The 21,085-nt window shown below is 39.4% G+C and overlaps 1 protein-coding gene across 1 annotated transcript in view; it reads left to right on the top strand.

Moving 5' to 3' along the window:
* Positions 1–21,085, top strand: part of adamts3 (ADAM metallopeptidase with thrombospondin type 1 motif, 3) — a 122,566-nt gene that overhangs the window by 86,692 nt on the left and 14,789 nt on the right. Inside the window, exons 11-19 of the mRNA XM_018669075.2 lie at positions 555–668; positions 1,106–1,251; positions 2,963–3,138; positions 4,455–4,588; positions 5,522–5,645; positions 10,058–10,138; positions 14,637–14,800; positions 19,516–19,672; positions 20,561–20,693. Of these exons, the coding sequence (XP_018524591.1) occupies positions 555–668; positions 1,106–1,251; positions 2,963–3,138; positions 4,455–4,588; positions 5,522–5,645; positions 10,058–10,138; positions 14,637–14,800; positions 19,516–19,672; positions 20,561–20,693 (1,229 nt within the window). The remainder of the gene's footprint in view (positions 1–554; positions 669–1,105; positions 1,252–2,962; positions 3,139–4,454; positions 4,589–5,521; positions 5,646–10,057; positions 10,139–14,636; positions 14,801–19,515; positions 19,673–20,560; positions 20,694–21,085) is intronic.

A 21,085-nucleotide genomic window follows, 5' to 3' on the forward strand; every position in this document is an offset into this window, starting at 1 on the left:
GGGCAGCTGAAAGGCTGACTTTTTGAGTTCTCTCAAATCAGGCTGATGTTGTGTTCTAATCTTCCAAACAAATGTCTGACCACCGGCCCCGCAGACAAGGTTAACAACAAGCTGCTCTCAAAGAAAACCTTTTCAGTCCACTCAGCCGATAGTGGAGCCCTCAACACTTGTAAACAACGATAAGGTCTGCAGGGTGACACAGAGGAGTGTGACTGGGATACTCACACACCTCAAACCACTTTAAAGCATCATAATCCACAAAACTGAGCCTCAATTACACATGTGCATACTGGGTAATACTGTTCAGTTCTTGTATAAACCTATAGGCATTTTTGAATGCCACAGCTGGATTTATTCTCTGAAATCAGTGATGTAACACAGCGAATCAGAATATATGAAAAGAAAATCTGACAGGCGCTGTTTCTTAAGAGAGTTCATTTCTGCCTCTCAGCCTTCAGGTTATACATCTCCATGTGAGCAGCAGTGTGATTTTCATATACACCACGCCAGCTCACATACATTAACACGTGATTTTCCTCTTTCCTGTGTTGTAGTTTCGCACATTTGATCCGTGTAAACAGCTGTGGTGCAGTCACCCGGACAACCCTTACTTCTGCAAAACCAAGAAGGGCCCACCTCTCGATGGGACGGAGTGTGCTCCTGGAAAAGTATGTTTGTTGATTACATATGATACAACATGTCCAAAAGTATGTGGACACCTCAATAAGCATCAGTATTACACCCTATGTGATGTCTGGCTCACACTCAGTGCTCAGATTCATCCCAGAGGTGTTGGATGGGATTGAGATCAGAGCTCTGTGCAGCGCAGTCAGGTTTTCCACAGCACATTGGGAGGGTCATTTCTTTATGGAGCTGGAAAGGGCCCTCTCCCAAACTGCTGACACAACGTTGGAAGCACACTATTGTCTAAAATATCATTGTATTCATTGTTCCTTAACTGGAACTAAGGCGCCTTGCCCAAAACCTTAAAAAACAGACACTTCTTCACATTTCTTCCCAGTATTATCATCACCCTGAGTCTAGAAAGGAAGCTTTTGTGTTTGGCTTACTTTTCTTCCTCCTCCAACCCTGTCATCCTCTGTAGTGGTGCTACAAAGGTCACTGCATGTGGAAAAACCCTAATCAGGTCAAGCAAGATGGCGCCTGGGGCTCCTGGAGCAAATATGGCTCCTGCTCTCGGTCCTGTGGAACTGGAGTTCGCTTCCGGACACGTCAGTGCAACAACCCAGCGTAAGTGACCAAAGCAGCAACAAGATAATTTAATTTTAGGAAGCATCGTGAATGATATAGAGGTTGGAATAATAGTATTTTGACAACTATAATTGGATTTTTTTTGTAGACACATAAATGTTTCCTGTTTAATGCTGAGATAAAGATTCAGCGTGGGCTCTACTGAGACTGTAATCACCAGAAAAGCATTAATCATCTGTTCAAACACTTCAAATGTCCTGTGCTTTTATGCTTTCCCAACAACCTCTTTCAGTCGTAATAATAATGCTCTAAAAAGCTAAAAGCAGGAGTAGTCTGGAGTTGTTTACCATCAAAAATGTCTCAAGTAAAAGGCTGAGCTCGATGGTGGTTCAACAAAACATGTGACACAGGAGTTCATGTCCTGTTTCATACCAGCATTCATGTGTGGTGCTTTTTTGACTATGACAGCTTTGTTTTCTGACCTTAAACCATGACTAACACCTTAACCAAGGAGTTTTAGCTTCCTAAACTTAAAGGAATAGTTTGACATTTTAGGAAATTCACTTATTCATTTTCTTGCTGAGACATAGATGAGAAGATTGATACCACTCTTGTGTTTACAGATAGTAATAGTGCTGAATCTGTGTAAGTTTGGGCATTTAATACATCTAGCTTTAACCCAGGAGACAATAGTTTACATCCTGTCAAAGTCCAACATTAAAGTTCTTCAGTAAACCAAAGGGAAATTACACATGTTCACTTTATTCTTTCCCTATTTTTAACCAAATGTTATATGAAGCTACAGCCAGCAGACGGTTAGCTTAACTTAGCATGAAGACGAAACGGAGGCAAACAGCTGCTGTCGAGTAAAAAAAAAAGAAGAAGTGAATCCTACTTTAAGCTCTCATATGTTGTTCATGTGTTTTAATTCACTGTCAAACCAGTAACTCCCAATCCACCTCTATAGAATTGTCTCACCGTGGACAGTTTAAAAAAAGAAAGGATAGAAATCGATGCAGAAGAATTGAAGATTCTTTTCCACTTTTTTTCTTCCACTTGTCTAAAACCTGGCACCTACATTACCCATAATCAGCTGCAGACAGTTTGGTCAGAGATTTGAATGAGACTAATGTAGCCTCAAGCAGAGATGAGGAGCAAGTTCTGGTAAGCTCACTTCTCTCTGACTCCAGATTTTTTTTTTTTTTTTTCATTTCTGAACTCCTTTAAAAACTTTTTTCACATAGGTAGTTGTGCTTCAAAAACCTGCAAACATACTCTTATGTTTAAAGTTGGTGGAGTTCTCCTTTAATGCTATTCCTTTGGCTTCTCTTTGTGGATATTCTGTGGTAACTGCTGAGCACGTCTCTACAGACAAGCAGCAGTAAAATGGTCAGATTTAAATATTTTAGATCAGCCTTCCAAACCCATGCAGATGGAGCATTATTTATTACACATTAAAATATCAGGGCTCAAGTAAATTATGTAAGCACCTCATGGAAAAGGGATGAACAATAAATGAATCACTACATGCCTGGTGATGGTGATGTTCAGTTAGCTGCATGTGTAGGCCTCATCAATATCTATGCTGAATTTTTAAAAATGATAAGCGACAGCCTCCAAGGCTCCAACGAGGCCAAATCATCTTTCTCGATCCTCTCAGCACTTTGGGAGCAGGATTTGTTTTCCTGTTTCAAAGAAACGCTCACTGTCTGATCAGCTTCTCTGATGTTCATCTGTTTCCTCACCCCAGGCCCTCCAACGGCGGCCAGGACTGCCCAGGAGTAAACTACGAGTATCAGCTGTGCAACACTGACGACTGCCCGAAGCATTTTGAAGACTTCCGAGCCCAGCAGTGCCAGCTCCGCAACTCCCACTTTGAATTCCAAAATGCCAAACACCATTGGCTGCCATACGAGCATCCTGACAGTAAGCCAGAAAAATGTCAACAGATTGTTTGTTCCCATATGTGGTGTGTTCTATTTTTTTTTTTGTTTGTTTGTTTTTTTATGTCAAAAAGAAAAAAGAAAGCTGATGAGGGCAGGGGACCTGCAGTCTCACAGACAGAACTGAGGAGAGATGTTGGTGCTCCACATAGCTAAAGGAGACATTTTCAAATGTGTTTTGTGTCTGGTTTTCTTTTCTGCTCCTTTGGCCTCCTCCTTTCCATTTATCAGCCTCCCATCACTGTGCAGAGTTTAAAACCATCCAACCTTAAAATGTGTCCTTTCTGCAAAGGTGATGGATCATTTGTGTGCAGATACAGAACCTGTATCCTATTTCAGTCTCTGCTCTTTATCAGACATTGCTTTTATCTGGCTTCGCTCCACAGAGCTGTTTGCCACTTATTGCACCTAAATTGGTCTGAGGTTTTAAAAGTCAGTCATGTAGAAAAAAGTAAGAAAGCCCACTGAGAAACTGCAGGGAGGCGAGACGGTGCAGTGGGAGCCCATTGTTCTGAGAACGCTAAAGAGATTTTCTAAAGAAAAGAAAGTGCATGTGGTTTTATACAGGGTCATTTGCTTGAGTGTGAATTCAGACTTTACTGTTAATGCCAGGCCTTTATATTTACAGATTGGTGTGTGTATTCATTAATATTTTACTATAGCTAATTTAAATAATCTGGAACATGGAGGAATTTAAAGCTGATGATGATTCTCTCAGCAACACCGGGTGAGATACAGTGTTATATTATCTCTCAGCTTTTACTTTGCTGTCACACTGCCCTAATCACAGCATTTACATCCATCACATACAGCCGTTTATAGCCACACATCTCTGATAACCACACAGCACACTGCCTGGCCAGAGCACCAGACAGCACAGATAGTCTTTGACACATTTTCAAAGACACAAGCAAATCAGTGCAGGTTTTGTGAATGTTTTGCAGGGTTTTATGTCTTTTGTATTTGTCTTTTATCCATTTTCTGATTAAATTGAAGAGAGGTAGTGAGGAAATATTGCTAAATGTAAAAGAAAATAATTGTTACAATAAATACCTACTTTCATTCAGCCTAGAAAAGTTTATCTGCATGGTATGTGTGGTGCTGAATTTTCTTGCTTTGAATATTGTAGGTCCTTTGACAACAATATTATTTTTTCTATTACTTATTCTTTTCTTTTTTTAGAGTAGCGTTCAGAACAGAGGGATGATATTGAATCACCTCACCCTTTCATGTCTACTGTACCCAACAGCAATCTTTCAAGATGTTCCTCTTATTCCATATTGCTGCCTGCTCTTTTAGGCAACAAGAGGTGCCACTTGTACTGCCAGTCGAGGGAAACAGGAGATGTGGCGTACATGAAGCAGCTGGTGCATGATGGGACACGATGCTCCTACAAGGATGCCTACAGTATCTGCGTGCGTGGAGAATGTGTGGTAAGGATTTGTTTGAACTACATGATTCTTGACATATTAAAAGCCGCATTAGGCGATCACGAACATAAGTGGCTGCAGGCTGTTTCATTAAACTACACAGTGTGATGTTGGTAAACTGCACGATCAGCGTTAGGCTCAGCTTTGAACATGCTGCAGTGAGATCCACAGCGCAAGAAGTGCTTTGATTCACTGCTGCCAGCAGGCCTTCAGATTTCCCCCCTGACAGCAGAAGGCAGAGTGTCAGTGTACAGCAACATAAGTAGGTGACATGATATCCCTGTTGCAGTCCTGTTTTCATTTAGCTGCAATTTCATGAATGCTTCATGAAGCAGTTTATGTCAAATACCACATCTACAAGAATTTGGGTTAGAGTAAAACAGGATGGCACTTACAAAAAAGAATATTTTGATGGGCCTGCCCAGATATCTTAAATACCAGCAAAAAATGAGGAAACATGTCTTGGATCTGACAGCAGATGATGGTGTCCAGATGATTTAAAACAACAGCTTTTGGGAATTCACTCTCCTTCTTTGTGAATATGTGAAACCATTGTTGGTGAAGATGAGATGCATTCTGTGGAGGGAGAACCACACTGGATACAGGTACAGCAGCCAGAATATGCTATTATACCTGGATCAGTGGAGATATCCTGTTGTCCAACAAACAGACAAGACTGAACCAGAAATATTTGCTCTTTCATGGAAGTCACAGAGAGATTCACCCGACATGTCTGACTTCTCTGCTGAAATGACAGCTTGAGTCTGAACTTCCACCTCCACACGCATTCTGCTTTTGTCCAGTCAGCACTCATAATCTGGCAGCTAAGAAAGCCACAGTCAAAACATGTGACAGGTCGGCTTCTCATCAAATCATGTTGTGAATTTTTATTGTCCCAAGACCAAAAGCTTGTCTTTGGTGTCTTTCTGTCTCCAGAAAGTCGGCTGCGACAGAGAGATCGGCTCCAACAAAGTCGAGGACAAATGTGGGGTTTGTGGTGGAGACAACTCCCACTGCCGCACTGTCAAAGGAACCTTCACCAAAACACCAAAGAAAGCTGGTAAGAACGCACTGAAACCAACACTAACACAACGTCCACTGACAGAATTCTTTTAAAACAAAGTTTCACTCAGAATACATGTTTCTACATAAATGATTTCTCCCAGTTTTTTTCCTGCATGTTTCAGGATGGTCAACTCCAGTTTGTCCATGGATGTAGATTGTCACAAATAGTGTTTGTTTATTATACAGCAAGACAAGATATCATTATTTATTAAAGCCAATATAAGAAGATAATAGAAAAGGTGAAGGTGAAAACCACGGTTGAAGTAGTGTCACTGTAATAATAATAACATGCATAGCTAGTGGATCAATGCAAGCACATCAGTGGCAGATCAGTCACGTTACCCTCACCTTGCAGGTTGTGTCATTTCCCAGAGAGTCTCCCAACACGCTGCCAAAGAGTAGAAGTTTAAATGTCTTGATTATGAGCCTGTGTTGTTATATAGAAATTTCTCTTTAATGTAACCTCTCAGTTGTTGCTTTAACCTCGAGGGAACTGGGACTATTTCCTATGCATGTGACATACATTCCACGGAGCCTCTGAGCAGTAAATGTAGTAAATATCTTGGGTTGAATATCTTGCATAAAATACAGGCTCATGATTTGAAAGGTCCTAGTGAGGAAATTAAATGTGAAGTGCAGTTTTTCTCCGCCTCTATAGCTTTAATGAGAGCATGCAATCCTTTAAGCGCTGATTATAAAAGCAAAGTGGCTAGTGCTTAAAAACAGATCTTGATTAGTGGAACGGATTCAACCCACGATCACCACGCTACACTTCAATATTCATTTGCGGCCTTTCACTGGCTCTTTTAATAGGCGTTTTAGCCTTTTTACTGGCTATTTTTGATTTCCATCTGAAGGCCAACCCAACTAACAAAGTCTGATGAAAATGAACATTAGCGTCAACTCAGTCATTTTAGCTGAAGTGGACCATAAAGACACTTCCCCTCTTGTAGAGTGCTAATTTTGCACTTAATGTAAAAAGTGTTGAGTGGCCTGTCATAGCAAAATTTCCATATTATCCAACTCTGGTGCAGTGAGCCGCTCGCTGAGGTGCAGCCGGACTAAAATAAGGAATCTAAGCACCTGTATTTTCTCTAAATGAGAAAGGGTGAGGGTGACTCAGACAGCTGAGAATAACCCCATGAGCGCCTTCATCCTGACTGCTGCAAATGAGCTTTCTCAGACGAAAATTGAGAAAAGATGATGATTACATCAACATCATTCCTCTGCCTCTGCAGAATGCCAGAGGTTGATGCAACACCTGTGTGTGATTTGGTTTAATGGAGAACTGTATAAACAACAAATAGCACGGCAGTTTGTCAGACACTCTTCAGCAGCAGAAGTGATATTAGGGGCTCTTCCACGCTGCACACTACTTCTAAACAGGTTTTTAGTTGAGCTCCAAGCTTCATTCTTGACCTTGGAAATAAGAATTTGAAAAAAAATAAATAAATCTGAACTCATACACCACTGACTAGATTTCATTTAGAGCTTTCATTTGTTTCTGGTGTGGATGGAGGTGTTGTCATTATCGATGGAGCTTTGGTCACACATGGGTCATATATGGCCACAGTGTTGACAAAAATAAGTCATGACCTAAATGTTAACATCAGCATGCTAACAAGCTAAAATTCTGATGTACACATTCATAGTTTAGCGATTTAGCATCACTGGCATTTGCTAATTAGCAATAAACACAAAGTACAGCTATGGCTGGTGGCAGTGTAATCAGATAAGGCATCTGACATGACTGGATAACAGCATAGCATACTATAAAGTTTATATAGAACATAAAACATTTGGAACGCATATGTAGTTGTCGTCTGGACGTGGCAGATGCCTGTGATTTTTATCATAATTTATCATTTATATACTGTGATTGTGGTGGCCAAGAATATAATATAAGATAGAATATTACGTCTTAAATAGTAAAGTATTTCCCATAATTCCAGGTAAGGTGTGAAAAGCATCCCTATTGGAATGAGATCACAGAGGTGTGAAATTGCAGCTGCCTCCTGCAGATGTCTGTGTCGTTTTGAGTCTGCAGGGAAGGTACTGAGTGACGTGGGGGTGTGCTGAGTATCTGACAGCTGCCACTCCAAACAGTCAGGTTCATTTGGATTAAGAGCCTTATTAATTAGCAGAGAAATAATTAAGCCCCACTTTTTATTTATTTTTGTAGTTACATCATTCTTTTTGTGACATTTCTAAGTTCATTAACAATTTAAGCTAACCCTTTATCCAAACTTCTTTAATTCAAGCAGCTTCCTTCAGGTTATCTCCTCTCTGCAGCCTGCAGGGCACACACACACACTTACACACTGAATTAGAGTGAACAGAACTTGGTTCACTGATGTTTCACTTGCCAATAGAAAACTCACCCAGTGTGCAGTGTGAAACTGAATGAGTGTGATCAAGTGGTTAATTCCTTTTTCTGAAAAATACGTCCTCACTTTAACCACAGCATGAAGAGCATAACTCAAAACATGTTCACTTAAACGGTTTCATGACGCCTTGGAAAAAATCCATTCCTGACACCAGCCTCTTCTGTCATGAATAATTTATCATCAGATTCCTATTTATGGGAAGTGATGTCAAAGAGTCAATAGAGAGCTACAGGGGAAAAATGAAAATGGTCTCCCTGAGAGCCTCCACATGATGGCTTCATCAAACCGTCACAGGATGTACTTTGTTGAAACTGTGATCAATCCTATTTTTTATCTAACGTCTCACTCTCATTTAACCACTCACCTTTTTTAACAGGGAAACAGTTAAGCAAGAGAGCCCAAAAAGAAACCCCTTTGTTGGAAAACACAATATGCAAGTATCCAGTGTTACTGAATCCCTCACAGACTCTTTTCTAGCGTCTTCTGTCCAGCTTGTAGTGCAGATGGATGCCTAACCTTGTTACTAATGAAGTGCCTATTTAGGTCTGACTCAAATGTAGTAACCGTCACAGGCTCATTATACAATCAAAACTCTGTGTAAGAAGTAATTTTTGACATTTGTTGTTATTAAATGTAAGAAAATGTCTCTTGAGCAGTTGCTTCAACAGCCCTAACAAACTAACTTTAAAGTCTTTGTGCAGATTTAAGTGTCACTTTAAACGAACCTGCAGACTTTTGGAGGCAATCTAGGAGGATGTTATTGGCCGTCTAGCAGCTGATTGATTGAACCTAAACTGGCACGCTGATGCTTGGTTCAGCCCAAGCACCCACACTCAATGGGTCTTTTCAGACATCTAGCTGGTGAGCAGTATTTGCCATCAGTCCGCAAAAAAATCTAATTACAATTTCTATCGAGCGCTCATCGGTTCCGAAATTGCCTGCCATCAGAGGATGTTGTCTGAGAGGGCATGTATTGCCATTTTCCGATAGTTAGATTGCAATTTATTTCTTTAATATACTGTGGAGTGTGCAGCACCCATCTGCCACCTATTGTAAACTTGTGTGAACCCTGCAACAGCGTGCCAGTTGAATTCATAATCACTGGCAGTGCTGCATCTGCGTCTGAAGGCCCAGAGTGTTGGACCTGCCTGTCAAATCTGAGGGCGAGTAATTACACTGCAGCAGTACAGTCCTGGTGATTGGCAAGTGCCACACTGCCAGCAGAAATAGTTTGCCTCCTCATCCAGCGTTACATCCTCTGGTCCCTGCTATGCTAATCAAATGTGCCTCCACTGTAGGTGACATTTTTGCAGATAAACAGTGAGACGGTGAAATGGAGAGGAGACAGAAGGACTGTGAGACTAACTAACTGATTCATTTTATTTTGAAGGGAAGACAAGAGGAGCCTTCTCTTTGCCCAAAGGAGCTCGAAATGTGTTTTTAAATGAAACTGAAGACTCTAGAAATGTACTTGGTGAGTGACAGTAGGTTTGTAAGTGGTGGACATCCCGAACAGAAGGTGACTTTGCTGACCTGTAGTCTGAAAAACCTGCTCCTCGCTCCTTATTGAAATATGACTGAAGGCTGTTTTCTTTCACATCCTGTCTGCACATTGTCAATACAAACACAAAGGAAGGAATCTGCTGCTCATTTAAGAGCTTTCCTTTCATGATCAGAAGTTTTATAGTGTAACAATAGGACAAGGATATATTGATATTTCCAAGAATCTTTTGGTGACTCAACAGATGGATGTGAATGAACCTTCATGGTCTGTTTCAATCAAACTTTTAACTGCAGGCTTCTACAGAGGAAAAGCCAATGTAGTGTTTTCTTTGTCTCTCAAACTTTTTCAAAAATCTTTGTAGAGCAAAGTGAACAAAACTTCTGAAACACGCGTGATGTCCACCTCTGCAAACAAACTGATTATTTCTGTATCTGCTCAACTCACCTGTCTGTGTCTTATCTTTCCTAACCCCCCCTCTCTGCTTCTGCTGCTGCTGCTGCTACAAACTTGGCAAAGGTTACCTTAAGATGTTTCTCATTCCTCCTGGAGCTAGACATGTGATCATCCAAGAACATGAGGCCTCCCCTCAAATTCTTGGTAAGTGTGACTTCATACCACGAACACATTTATGAAATCAAAGGCTTCCTAAAAATAGCTTGTCGCCATCTTCTCCATGTCCTCCCGGAAGATGTACTGTAAAATCATAGGTTACAGATTTTACATAATTTATTCGTTGTCACATCTCAGGCTGAGAAAATGAGTCTTCATCTCGCTCATTCATTATTCATCCATCTGTTAAAGAGATATTTCTAGATTAGTGGATTCTCTCTCCACTGAAAGAATTGGACTACATGTTTTGGGGGTTTTTTGTTTTGTTTTTTGTTTTTTTGTTTTTTTTTTGGCACTAACTACATCAAATTCATCGTCATAGTCTTATTTCAAAGTATTATTTATGACATGGACATGGACTAAACAACTTCAGCAGGATTCATTTATTGATTTATTGATCTTATTGTCAGTCCAAAACACTTTACTGTGATATTATGACAAGGAAAATTAGGAAATCTTATATTTGAGAGGGTAAAACCATCAAATGCTTGACATTTGACAAATAACTCAAACTTTTAATTGATGGAACATAACATAGTCAAGATCAAAGTTCAAGATCAAAGTGAGTAAAAAGTTCAATTTGTCATCACAAACAGCGCTTTGACAATACAGGTAGTCAGTTGATCCCATGCTAATATAAAGATATTGAATAATTCAGGAGTAGTTATAGTTATGGTGAGTACATCAGTGTGCATCTAAAAGTAAAGTACAAACATGAAAGTTCAGAAAAACATGTCAGAAAAATAGATACTCCTGAAGAGGAAGGAGAAAGACCACCAAACAAAGAAACCAAACAGGGAGGAAGGGGTCATGGGGTCATCACAAAAGTTATTTATTCCCTGTAAACAAACAGAAGAATAGGAGGATCTCTATAAAGAGTTTGTCAGACAGATGACTGAAGTCATGAAAGAAGTGGCTAATCTTTTTGTTTCTTGTTCTGTGAGTGGCCCGAGGAAAGCATGATTTATTCAGCATCCACGAGGCGAAACAGGTCAGCATTGATCTGCTCAGCCAGAGGCAGTGTGTTTTTCAAAGAGATTAGCATTTACACTTTAGTTATTTATAGTCATTTAAGAAGAGAGGCAAAGTAGAGAAGCTAAAAGTCCTACATAACAAGAGATGTCTGAAATAAAAAGATGGTAAAATGGGAGATAAATTAAAGCAACAAGCATGAAGTAAATTATTTAATAATATCAAACATGAATGTAGTTGTTCATCAAAAAGGAATAAAATACACACAATCACACATACAGCTTTTATGAAAGTAGCCAGACTCATATTCATCTGAAGGTATCAGTATCAGTAGAAGGTATAAAAATCCAATAACTCACATCTAAAAATGTACAGAGCCACCACCAACCTCAGAGACATTCTCTCAGGACCTGAACTGGTGGTTTCTGGTTTTGCTGTAAACCTACTAAAACATGATTGAAGCCTACAGATCTTCAACATGAAGCACGGTGTTGCTTCATCTAAACTCAAGGTTTCAGTGAACGAGCCTTTAAAAAACGTATGGAAAATTCCCAAGTCTCTGTTTTCGGATAAAACAAAAGATAATGCAGTTTATTATGTCAGTTTTTGTCAGAAAAGAACTGACAGATTTACCATTTGAAAGTGTGGGAATGTTTCTTAAACAAAGGGTCTTCACACCCTGAAACTGAAATGATGAGTATAACTGTTATTCCTGTCAAATTTTATTTATAGAGCGCCAGATCACTAATCTGCCTCAGAGGGCTTCAACTGTTGTAAAATTGATTAGGGAAACTGAAAACGTCACTAAAAATAGAAACAATCACTTTCTATTTTGCATGCATAGGGGTGATAAGAAGGCAATACATCTGCCCCGAGCCATCGAGATTGTCTTTTTATTTCCTGCTTTGGCAAAATTATTAGATATAAAAATTGGTAGAGCAGCTGCTGTGTTCTTCCACTCTGTTACTGCATTTGTTAATCCACTGCAGAGGTATAGTGGCAATCACCTTCCATTTTTCATATATGCATAAATCTAATTTTAGTTCGGTGAGATGCGTTTCAAAGCCGTATCAAAAGGTGTTGACCCCTGCTGATAAGGATGGAAATAATGCCATCGGAGGCTCTGAATAATTGATCACTGCCCCTAATTTTCCTTCCTCCTGACTCTGTGGGTTTCTTGATAAGCTCTGAGAGGCAGGAGGAAGTTTTCCAGCTCAATCTCTAATCAGCCACAATGACTCAATCACAGACGTTCAAACAAGTAATTCTAGGGTGGATATGGCAGAGACACTGATTTTTACATCGTATATGATGAGAAAGATGATTTAAAAACAAACGTGAGAGACTGGTGTTGCCAGCTGTTTTAAATTTCAGTATATCCCTCAACAACTTTTGTTTCCGGTACAAACTAGTTTTGATTAGCTTCCAGTTTCATAGTAGTAGTAATAACCGTACCCTTAAATTGACTTTCTGGTGTTAATGAAGGCCTTTCACTCCCTCCTGAATTACTTCTTAAAGAAAGGTTGACCTTTCAGAAACAACCTCATCAGCTTCTTTGAACAGCTGAGTCTTGGCAAAGGGTCGATGCACATTAACTTTACTTGTTTAATAAAGCTTAGCTGCTGCACCCCAATAATGTAGCAACACTCACCTCATCAGTGGAGATTCATGCACTTCAGTTAGAGCAGGTCTCAGAGGTTGAGTTTGTGGAGGCTTAACGGATAAAAATATTCAGTGTCACAACAACAACGTATTAGTCCATGTAGTGCTTCCCTCTTCCGTCCATGGCAGTCAGCCTCAAGCCCACTGGCTCCCAACAAAGACATCAATCTTTAAAAAAAAAAAACACACATAAATATGTAGTTTCTTTTTTTGTAATGAGACTCAGTGACTTCCTAAAACAGCTGGGCACTGTAGTTTTTATAAAACGTTACTCAAACAGTAGTAAATCATGCATTTGTCAGGGACTATTTTTAGACCAGGATTAACACACATTCAGTGCTCTTGTGAGTATTTCATTACCCTTATCCTCTAAATGACGCACTGGTTTGGTCAAAATAAACACATCAGACCTCTGGCAGCATTTCATCTCATGGAATCAGTCCAGTAATCCATGGTCATCTAGATGAAAATGTAATAAGCACTGACACCACGGTTACCAGTGATAAGCCTTTATTAGATTATGTGTATCTCGTATAAAGGGAGCAGTTTGTTCTGCTACAGTGGTTGTCAAACTGCAGCAGAAATGTTATTTCTCTGTATCCCCTCCAAATTAAACGGCAAAATATATCATTTGTCCATTCTCTGCAGAACAAACCACAGAAGTGTTTTCTGATCTGATCAGCAGGAGAATGTGAAGTGTCTGTGCCTTAGAAAACCACTGTTGGAAAATAAATCATGTTATTGTGTGACAACGCTTCAGATAAGGTTTGGATAGGTTTAGGAAAACACTGTCTTTTGTGTTCAGAAAAGATTGAAGATATAGATAAAAGATGAAAGGTAAGGGATCTTCTAAAACGACTGCTGCTCTCCTTCTTCTTGAGAGGACAGCCTCTCTCATCATGTCTCCATCAGCAGGACATTAGTGACCATCCAGCATTCATAAAGAGTGACCTGTCGAGCCAGCAGTAATGGCTGGTGATGGAGCATTCTCCCGCCTTATCATAAAGCTGAAAGGCCCAGCGAGTGGCCAGTGTGAATATTGGAGTGGAGAGAATAATGGCTCGTTGCTTCAGGAGAGAACTGGTGCCAGACAGAATAACCTCCCTCACCACAAAGCAAAGAAGAAGCTCCGTCGCAGAGGAGACAAAAATACACCAGCTAAATAGTTTTTGTAAATATTTCATCCACAGTGTACGTCTGGCTTTTGATTGAGCTTGTTCCCTCAAGACCATTTGAACATCTTAAGCTTGGGATGAAAAAAAAGCAGTCAGTTTCTCGCCTCAGTATTTTCCCCTGCTGTATAAACAGCATCCATCTCTGCTGTCACTGTCATTATCTGTGAAATGACATGTGCTGATGGATCACTGTGAAAAAAAATGAGATTTTCTGACTTGCTTTTATTTCAAGGACTAATGTTGACTCAATTTCCTTCTGTTACTTCTGCATCTCTGTCAGCGTGTCAGTATGTCTTTTATACTGTGTCAGAATTTCTTTCCTGTCCTTGAATCTAAAAGCTTGAGTTAGAGCGAAGGTGTTAGGGGAATATGTCAGGATATTGCGTCATTAGATGAACTCGCCTCTTCATTTTCATCTCAGCCTCTCACTTCAGACAAGTTTTATTTAATCAGAACTTTGCCAGCTTGTTTTACATTAATTAGGAGATGAATCAGTTTTAATTGTAATCTTCAGGGTTTTTAAACAAGTGCCTGGGGTTAGAGAGATTTCTATGAATCACCCTTTGGAGAGAACACTGTGAGCTTTTTTTCTCAGTGAGTAATTCACAACTTGTGTACTTGATTGAGTCAAGACATTTTGACTTTATCAGCGGCTCATAACAAACAACTGATTACAGCAATCAAGAACCAAGCAACAGGACATTACATTCTCAACGGAAAAGGAGAGGAGGTGAAGTCCAGGAGCTTCATCGACTTGGGCGTGGAGTGGCACTACATCATCGAGGAGGATGTGGAGACTCTGCACACGGACGGACCTCTGCATGACCCCGTGGTGGTTCTGGTAATAATACACCCCCTTCTATTAAAGCTTATATTTGAGTTCATCTAAAATGTGATTTCCATGACAGTGAGCGCTGTATAAAAGAAGCATTATCTTTCTAATGCTGTTAGATTTTAATTAATGAAACTCATTAATTAACAAATGGTAAATAGTAATTAGAAAGTTTTTTTGAACAACACTTTTGTTTTTTAGTATAAAAGCAGCAACAGATGGTTAAAGACTGAAATGATTAATGATTTAAGTAACTGAATGAAAACAAGTGCATATGAAAAGATTAACATTTTACAGAGGGATTTAAAAGGCTTTGCATGTGTCAAGTACTCAAGGAGGGAGATTAAAAACCGATCGGCAAGGACAGCAAAGCAACGATTTGGGAGCAGCTTGAGGATATGAACAGCAGCCTGAACACGTGAAGTTCCAAAACCAGCTGTAAAATGTTTCAGCCAAACCCAACATTGACAGGCAGCCAGTGACACATAGTGAGGATTTGGCTTAATGTGGTCACTAATCTTGGAGCGTGTTAGTAGTCCGGCAGCAGCTCTCTGAACTTGGGAGTTATTTCTCCTGCCGAGATCTGGGAGAGTCTCTGCGAGTTGCACAAATCATAAGTAATAATCCCATGAATTATTTTTATTTGTCCGTCACCCTTACACTAAGTGCAATAAACATACAAAACCTAAATCTGATCAATGCCTGTAAAACAGCTCCAGTTCTCCTCGGTTCACTTGTACAGTTTCCCACTTGGCACAAAGTTTACTCCAAGCACCTTGGAGCACTCGCCACAGTCCTCCTGTGGATTTAGTCTGTCTCAGTGTTTTCTGCCTCTTCATGTAATCCCAGCCTATGATGTTCAGATCAACACTCTGTGGGGAACAGACCATCTGTTGCAGAACTCTACGCTCATGCCTCTGAAGATAGTTCTTTATGACTCTGACTGTGCGTTTGGGGTCGTTGTCATGCTGCAGAATGAATTTGGGACAGATCAGGTCTGGCTAAAACTTAAATGCACAGCGTGAAAGAAAATCTTGTGAGCTGGAGAAAAGACGACCACCAGGAGTTCAGATGTCTCAGGCAGAAATAATATTGCTAGGTGAACCCACTCTTGTCCACTCTTTACTCTGTCGTGGTCATATTTTACTCTTAATGTGTATGGTTCTTAAATCCTACTGAACAATTGTCACATGGTCTTACATAACTAGTCTCATGTGTCTGAATCTGAATACATTTTTTGATATGCTGAGCAGACTCTCGTTCTCCTTTTTACAGGAGTAGCTTGGCATTTTGGGGAATGTGTTTATTTGCTGTTTCCCAAAGAGGTATAAGGGATGATTGATTGTTTGTGGCCTAAGGTGGAGGGAGATGAGAACAGCTCATGTGGTGATTATGCAGAAAGTTTGAGGCTGAAGTTGAGTTTCGAGGGAATACGTCAAAATGTCGACCACTGAGCTTCGTCTTCATCTTGGGGAAGAAGTAGAAGTCTGAGGGGCCAAATCAGGTGAACAGGGCAGGTGTTGGATGAGTTCAAATTCACATTCAGTGGATAGCTGCAGAAAGGCCAATGTTGTCCATCTCCTCAAACAGTGCTGACTTGCAATTTACAATTACCACAATCACCGTTCGTATTTCATAGGACTGATGCCTCATTCTGTATTAAGCACAGAGCGAGAGCCTGGAGGCAATATTAGAATACAGATGGGAAGCAGAGGGAAACAAAAGTCAGCTCTGTGCTGAGGTGGTGTCAGTCTTCTCATCTAACTCCCAACCAATATATATATATACATACATACTGTTATATTATTCTGTACTGTATCTGTTTGCTTTATGTATATGATTGGGCCGGGACCTGCAGTTCAAATGTGCAATAATGTGTTCCAGGGTCAACGTGGAGATTTAATTAATGTATGAGCAGGAGAGTTACACAGGAAATGAAATCATAGACTCAGTAAGTTGGTTAATTTCTATAGTTTAGCATTTATATAGTAAAGGACATTTTATATCTTGCTGCTGTGCAGAGGACAAATCTTTAATAGAGGACTCTTGGATTATGATTCTGCTTAGTAATTACTTTACAAGAAAGAGGTTTTTAAGTAAGAGTTTCTTCTCTCGTCCTTTCTTCTTTGGCCACAATCTAATCAGGAGACATCAGTCTTTTGAGAAAGGTCAGTGTTTCTGTGTGTGTGTGTGTGTGTGTGTGTGTGTGTGTGTGTGTGTGTGTGTGTGTGGAAGGCTACTTTTGGGAACAAATACCAGACAAAAGACCAGTTAATTGGGGACAGCTCGTCCAAGTGGGGACAAAAGTCGTGTCCCCAATTGGGAAAAAAAAGCTGAGTTAAGCGTTAAACAAGTAGTAGTTAGGGGTTAGGATAAGTCTGCAGGAAATTAATGCAAGTCTATGTAATGTCCCCAAAAGTGACTGAGATCAACAGAATCAGTTAGATGTGTTAGACATGAAAAGGGATAAAGCAAACCAAAGCCAATCATATTGGAGGCTGAAGTAATTTTGACAATAGTGAGATTGCTTTGTGGGGTTCAGTGAACAAATGTAGGTCTTACATAAGCTCCTTTCAGACATGCACCTAGTTGGCAATTGGCAAAAATTCATGACAGCAGTCTTGCTAGGTCAGACAGAGTTATGCTTCTGTTTGGAAATCTGAAATGAATGGCTTCACGTTAATATAAAGGCTGTAGTAGTGCAAGGTTAAATACACAGAGGGAGAATAAATGCACACTTTTTAAGATACATTTATCAATTATCACCTCTAATGAGCGAAGAAAATCAGTTTGATTGACAAGGGAAACACTGTGAATGAGCTGATTTCAGGTTGTCAAGATTCTTCTTTTTGTTTTTCACAGCGTAGGGCAAAAGACGGGGTCGATCATGCTTGTGCTGACAGTGGTCATAAATTAAAGCTTCAGCAGCAAAATAAGCTTTCAAATCCATCAGCGATGCCGCCTTCATTCCTCTTCCTTCATTTCATTACTTTTTAATGTGTTGAGCGGTGGCTCCTTCTCTAAGGGTCCTGTCATACCTTAATAAGATAATAACATTCACTATGTAAGAGATGCAAATGTCAGAATGACAGAACGGGCACCTGCTGACCTTCAACCATCCTAACATGAATGAGGGAAACTGAATTGAATTGAAACAGAGATAATTCCCACAGGACCCAGATTTTCAGAAACAGAGCTCCTAATAAAACCACAGCCAGCAGCAGAAAGAAAAAAAGTCAGATTAGATTCAAATAGTAAAATTACCCCGTGGTTTTTATTATGCATCATCTGCCAACATGGTGTAGAAGAAGAACTAATCTGTCCTCCTTTTGTCATGTAATCCTTTTTGACCTGATAAGTGGAAACCTCAGAGGTTTAAAAAGTTATAGTAACACTAAAGTTATTAAATGATTCAGTTATTGTTGACAAAAAGAGCCATAATAGGATTATTCATTTGTTTGTTGTCACTTTTAACAAAGGGTTTGTTGAGCGAGCAAGCTTTCCACCCACAACTTCACCTTTTTATTCTGCTCATTACCCATTATTGTTTTGTTTTTTTTCTGCAGGGACACCTGTTCTGATTTCTTACATGTCACATCATGAGCGAGTTGAAATATGCATATTCTGGTGGGAAAAGTAATTACATGAACAGTCATTTTTATTTCACACAAACTGAAAAGAACAGCAGATCTGACAGAAGTTAATTTACAGTTTCCCCGTGAACAGAACTTTTCTGAAAAGCAATCTTCTGAGAGGAGAGGTGGGAAAGAAGTTACTTATGTTTTCCTGTAGTTTCTAAAACACAGAAGTGCAATCTTGTTTCAAAAGACACACAAAAAAGCTTGTATAGATGAGTTACAGGCTATTTTAGTTCAGATAATTAATCATACTCAATTTGGCAGCAAGTGGATGATAAAAGCAAATTATCATGGTACAAAGCAGACTTGTTTCAAAAGGTTGTTTTCCAAAAATTAGATCAAATGTTATATTCATGAGCCATGCATTTCTAATTCTCTACTTAAGGTTTTTTATTCATAAATGATCCAACTCATCATTGGCATTTAATGAGTCTCCTCAGCTGTTAAGATATCACAAGAAAATGCAAATTAATGTGTGTTTCCACTGCTGACTTTGATCTCACGTCATAGCCATAACTCATGATTATAAAAATATCTTGAATTAATATTAGATGAAGCGCTTTCATACAAATTTAAAGACTTGTTGATAACTCCACATACTCTTTTCTGATGAATGTGGAATATTCAGTTTTTGTCAGCCAACATTGGCAGTTATGTAATCAAAGTAATCTGTATCTGTCTAATCTGTATCTGCGTTAATCCCCCAAACCTTAATACCCGCACCAAGTCCTGTTTTGCAGTTCTCAGTTTCTGCACTCCTGCAGGATATTTTACTCGACCAGCAGCTTTCATTTAGAATTGAGTTTCCTAATCCGCTCAGCTACAAACCTGTGAAATATACCTGAGAAATATTGTGGCTATATTCCACAGAGAAGCTCTGAAACAGCAGAGAAGATCTGTTTCTGTTGCCCCTCTGTATTGACACCATATAATAGTTGTCATTGATCTTAGAGTCGCATCTATGGAAAATGCGTGGGTATTTTTTCTGCTGTCTCTTGAAATTAAACATAATGCATTTTATTTGCACAAATTTGCACTTTGAGTACTTAAATGCAAATACGGCTGTATTCTTCCCATGGTGTGCAGATTATACCCAAGGACAATGAAACACGGTCTACTTTAATGTACAAGTACATCATCCATGAAGATTCTGTGCCTGTCAACAACAACAACGTCATCCAGGAGGACACGTACGAGTGGGCTCTGAAGAGCTGGTCTCCGTGTTCCAAACCCTGTGCCGGAGGTAATGGATAAATTACCATCAAATTAGAAAAGAATAGAGAAGAATCATTTCTTTCTTTGTGTATATATAATATGTATTATCTGAATTTTATACCACAGCTCCTGTTGTTCATAGACAGACTTCAAGTTCACACTCAGAGACCCTTGTTTTTATGTAATATGGATGTTTAAGCTCCCACCCTCTCAAGCTGAGGTTGATCCTTTTGAATTATTAGCAGTTTACATCTTTTAAATGTGGTTTATTAAACAGCTGTGCTTGTGTTTCTTTGGATTGATGACAGGATTCTAACATAATTAACTCCAATGGTGTGGTCTTGATAGATATTTATACTTTAATTTGCTGCACAATTAGCAAGCAAATTGTGTTTTAGCTACAGTCATCTAATACCTTCCCATGAAGTATTTGGGTCATGGAGCAATGCCAAGAGAAGGGACCTTAATTCCTCAAACATGCCCTTACAATAGTGCTTATTGTGAGTGTTTTCAGCAAGAGCAGACCTGTGTAAAAATAAATCATATTAAAAATGAGCTGCATTTGTGGGAGCAGGTACCTGTGAGATGAAGAAATACTGTCCAGAACAGTTGGTTTCAATCGTGACTTTGAAGAGTTACCAGAGGCCAAAACATGTTTAATATTTAAAATATTATGAGACAGAATTCATAGGACATTTAAGTCTAAAAATTCTGATTTCAGAACAAATTACAACTTACTTCAGTGCTGACCGCTTTTTGGTCAACACCGAAAAAAGTACAGAATTTCAATTCCAAGTCTCACTGAAAATAAGAGGATACAATATTGTTCCGTAAATGTCTTTAAATGTAAAAAAGTGTTGCTTTTTTTATGCATTATAAAATACTGCGTGATCAAAAATCTTCACCTCTTTCACAGGGTTCCAGTACACCAAGTACGGGTGTAGAAAGAAAGGAGACACTAAGATGGTCCATCGAGGCTACTGCGACACCAACAAGAAGCCAAAACCCATCCGCAGAATGTGTAACCTTCAGGACTGCACGCAGCCTCAGTGAGTACAGACTTCCCAACTTCCCAACTGTTGATTAGATTCAAACTGGGGCTTAGCTGAAGCCAATTAAAGCCAAATATTAAAGTGGCCTCTCTCAGCACGAGTTGAATTTAAATGAGCTACTTTTTAACTGTAGTGTCTGTGGTAATGGAGTGAAAATAAGCATTAACACCCAAAAATCAGTTCTGTTTTTATCAAGCTTTGAACTAAAAGATACCACGGTGGAAACACTGAGGTAAACATCTGATGTTGGCAAATTCATGTTCTGTTAAGGTAGATATCATCATGTCTCATGTCTCAAATCATAAACAGATCTGTCTTGCATTTAATATGTTTCTGCTACAAATATAAAACAAATTCTCCAAAAACAATTATCGCCTCCTTCACATAAA

The sequence above is a fragment of the Lates calcarifer genome, linkage group LG13 (genome assembly GCF_001640805.2).
Source record: "Lates calcarifer isolate ASB-BC8 linkage group LG13, TLL_Latcal_v3, whole genome shotgun sequence".
In the NCBI taxonomy this organism is placed as follows: Eukaryota; Metazoa; Chordata; class Actinopteri; family Centropomidae; genus Lates; species Lates calcarifer.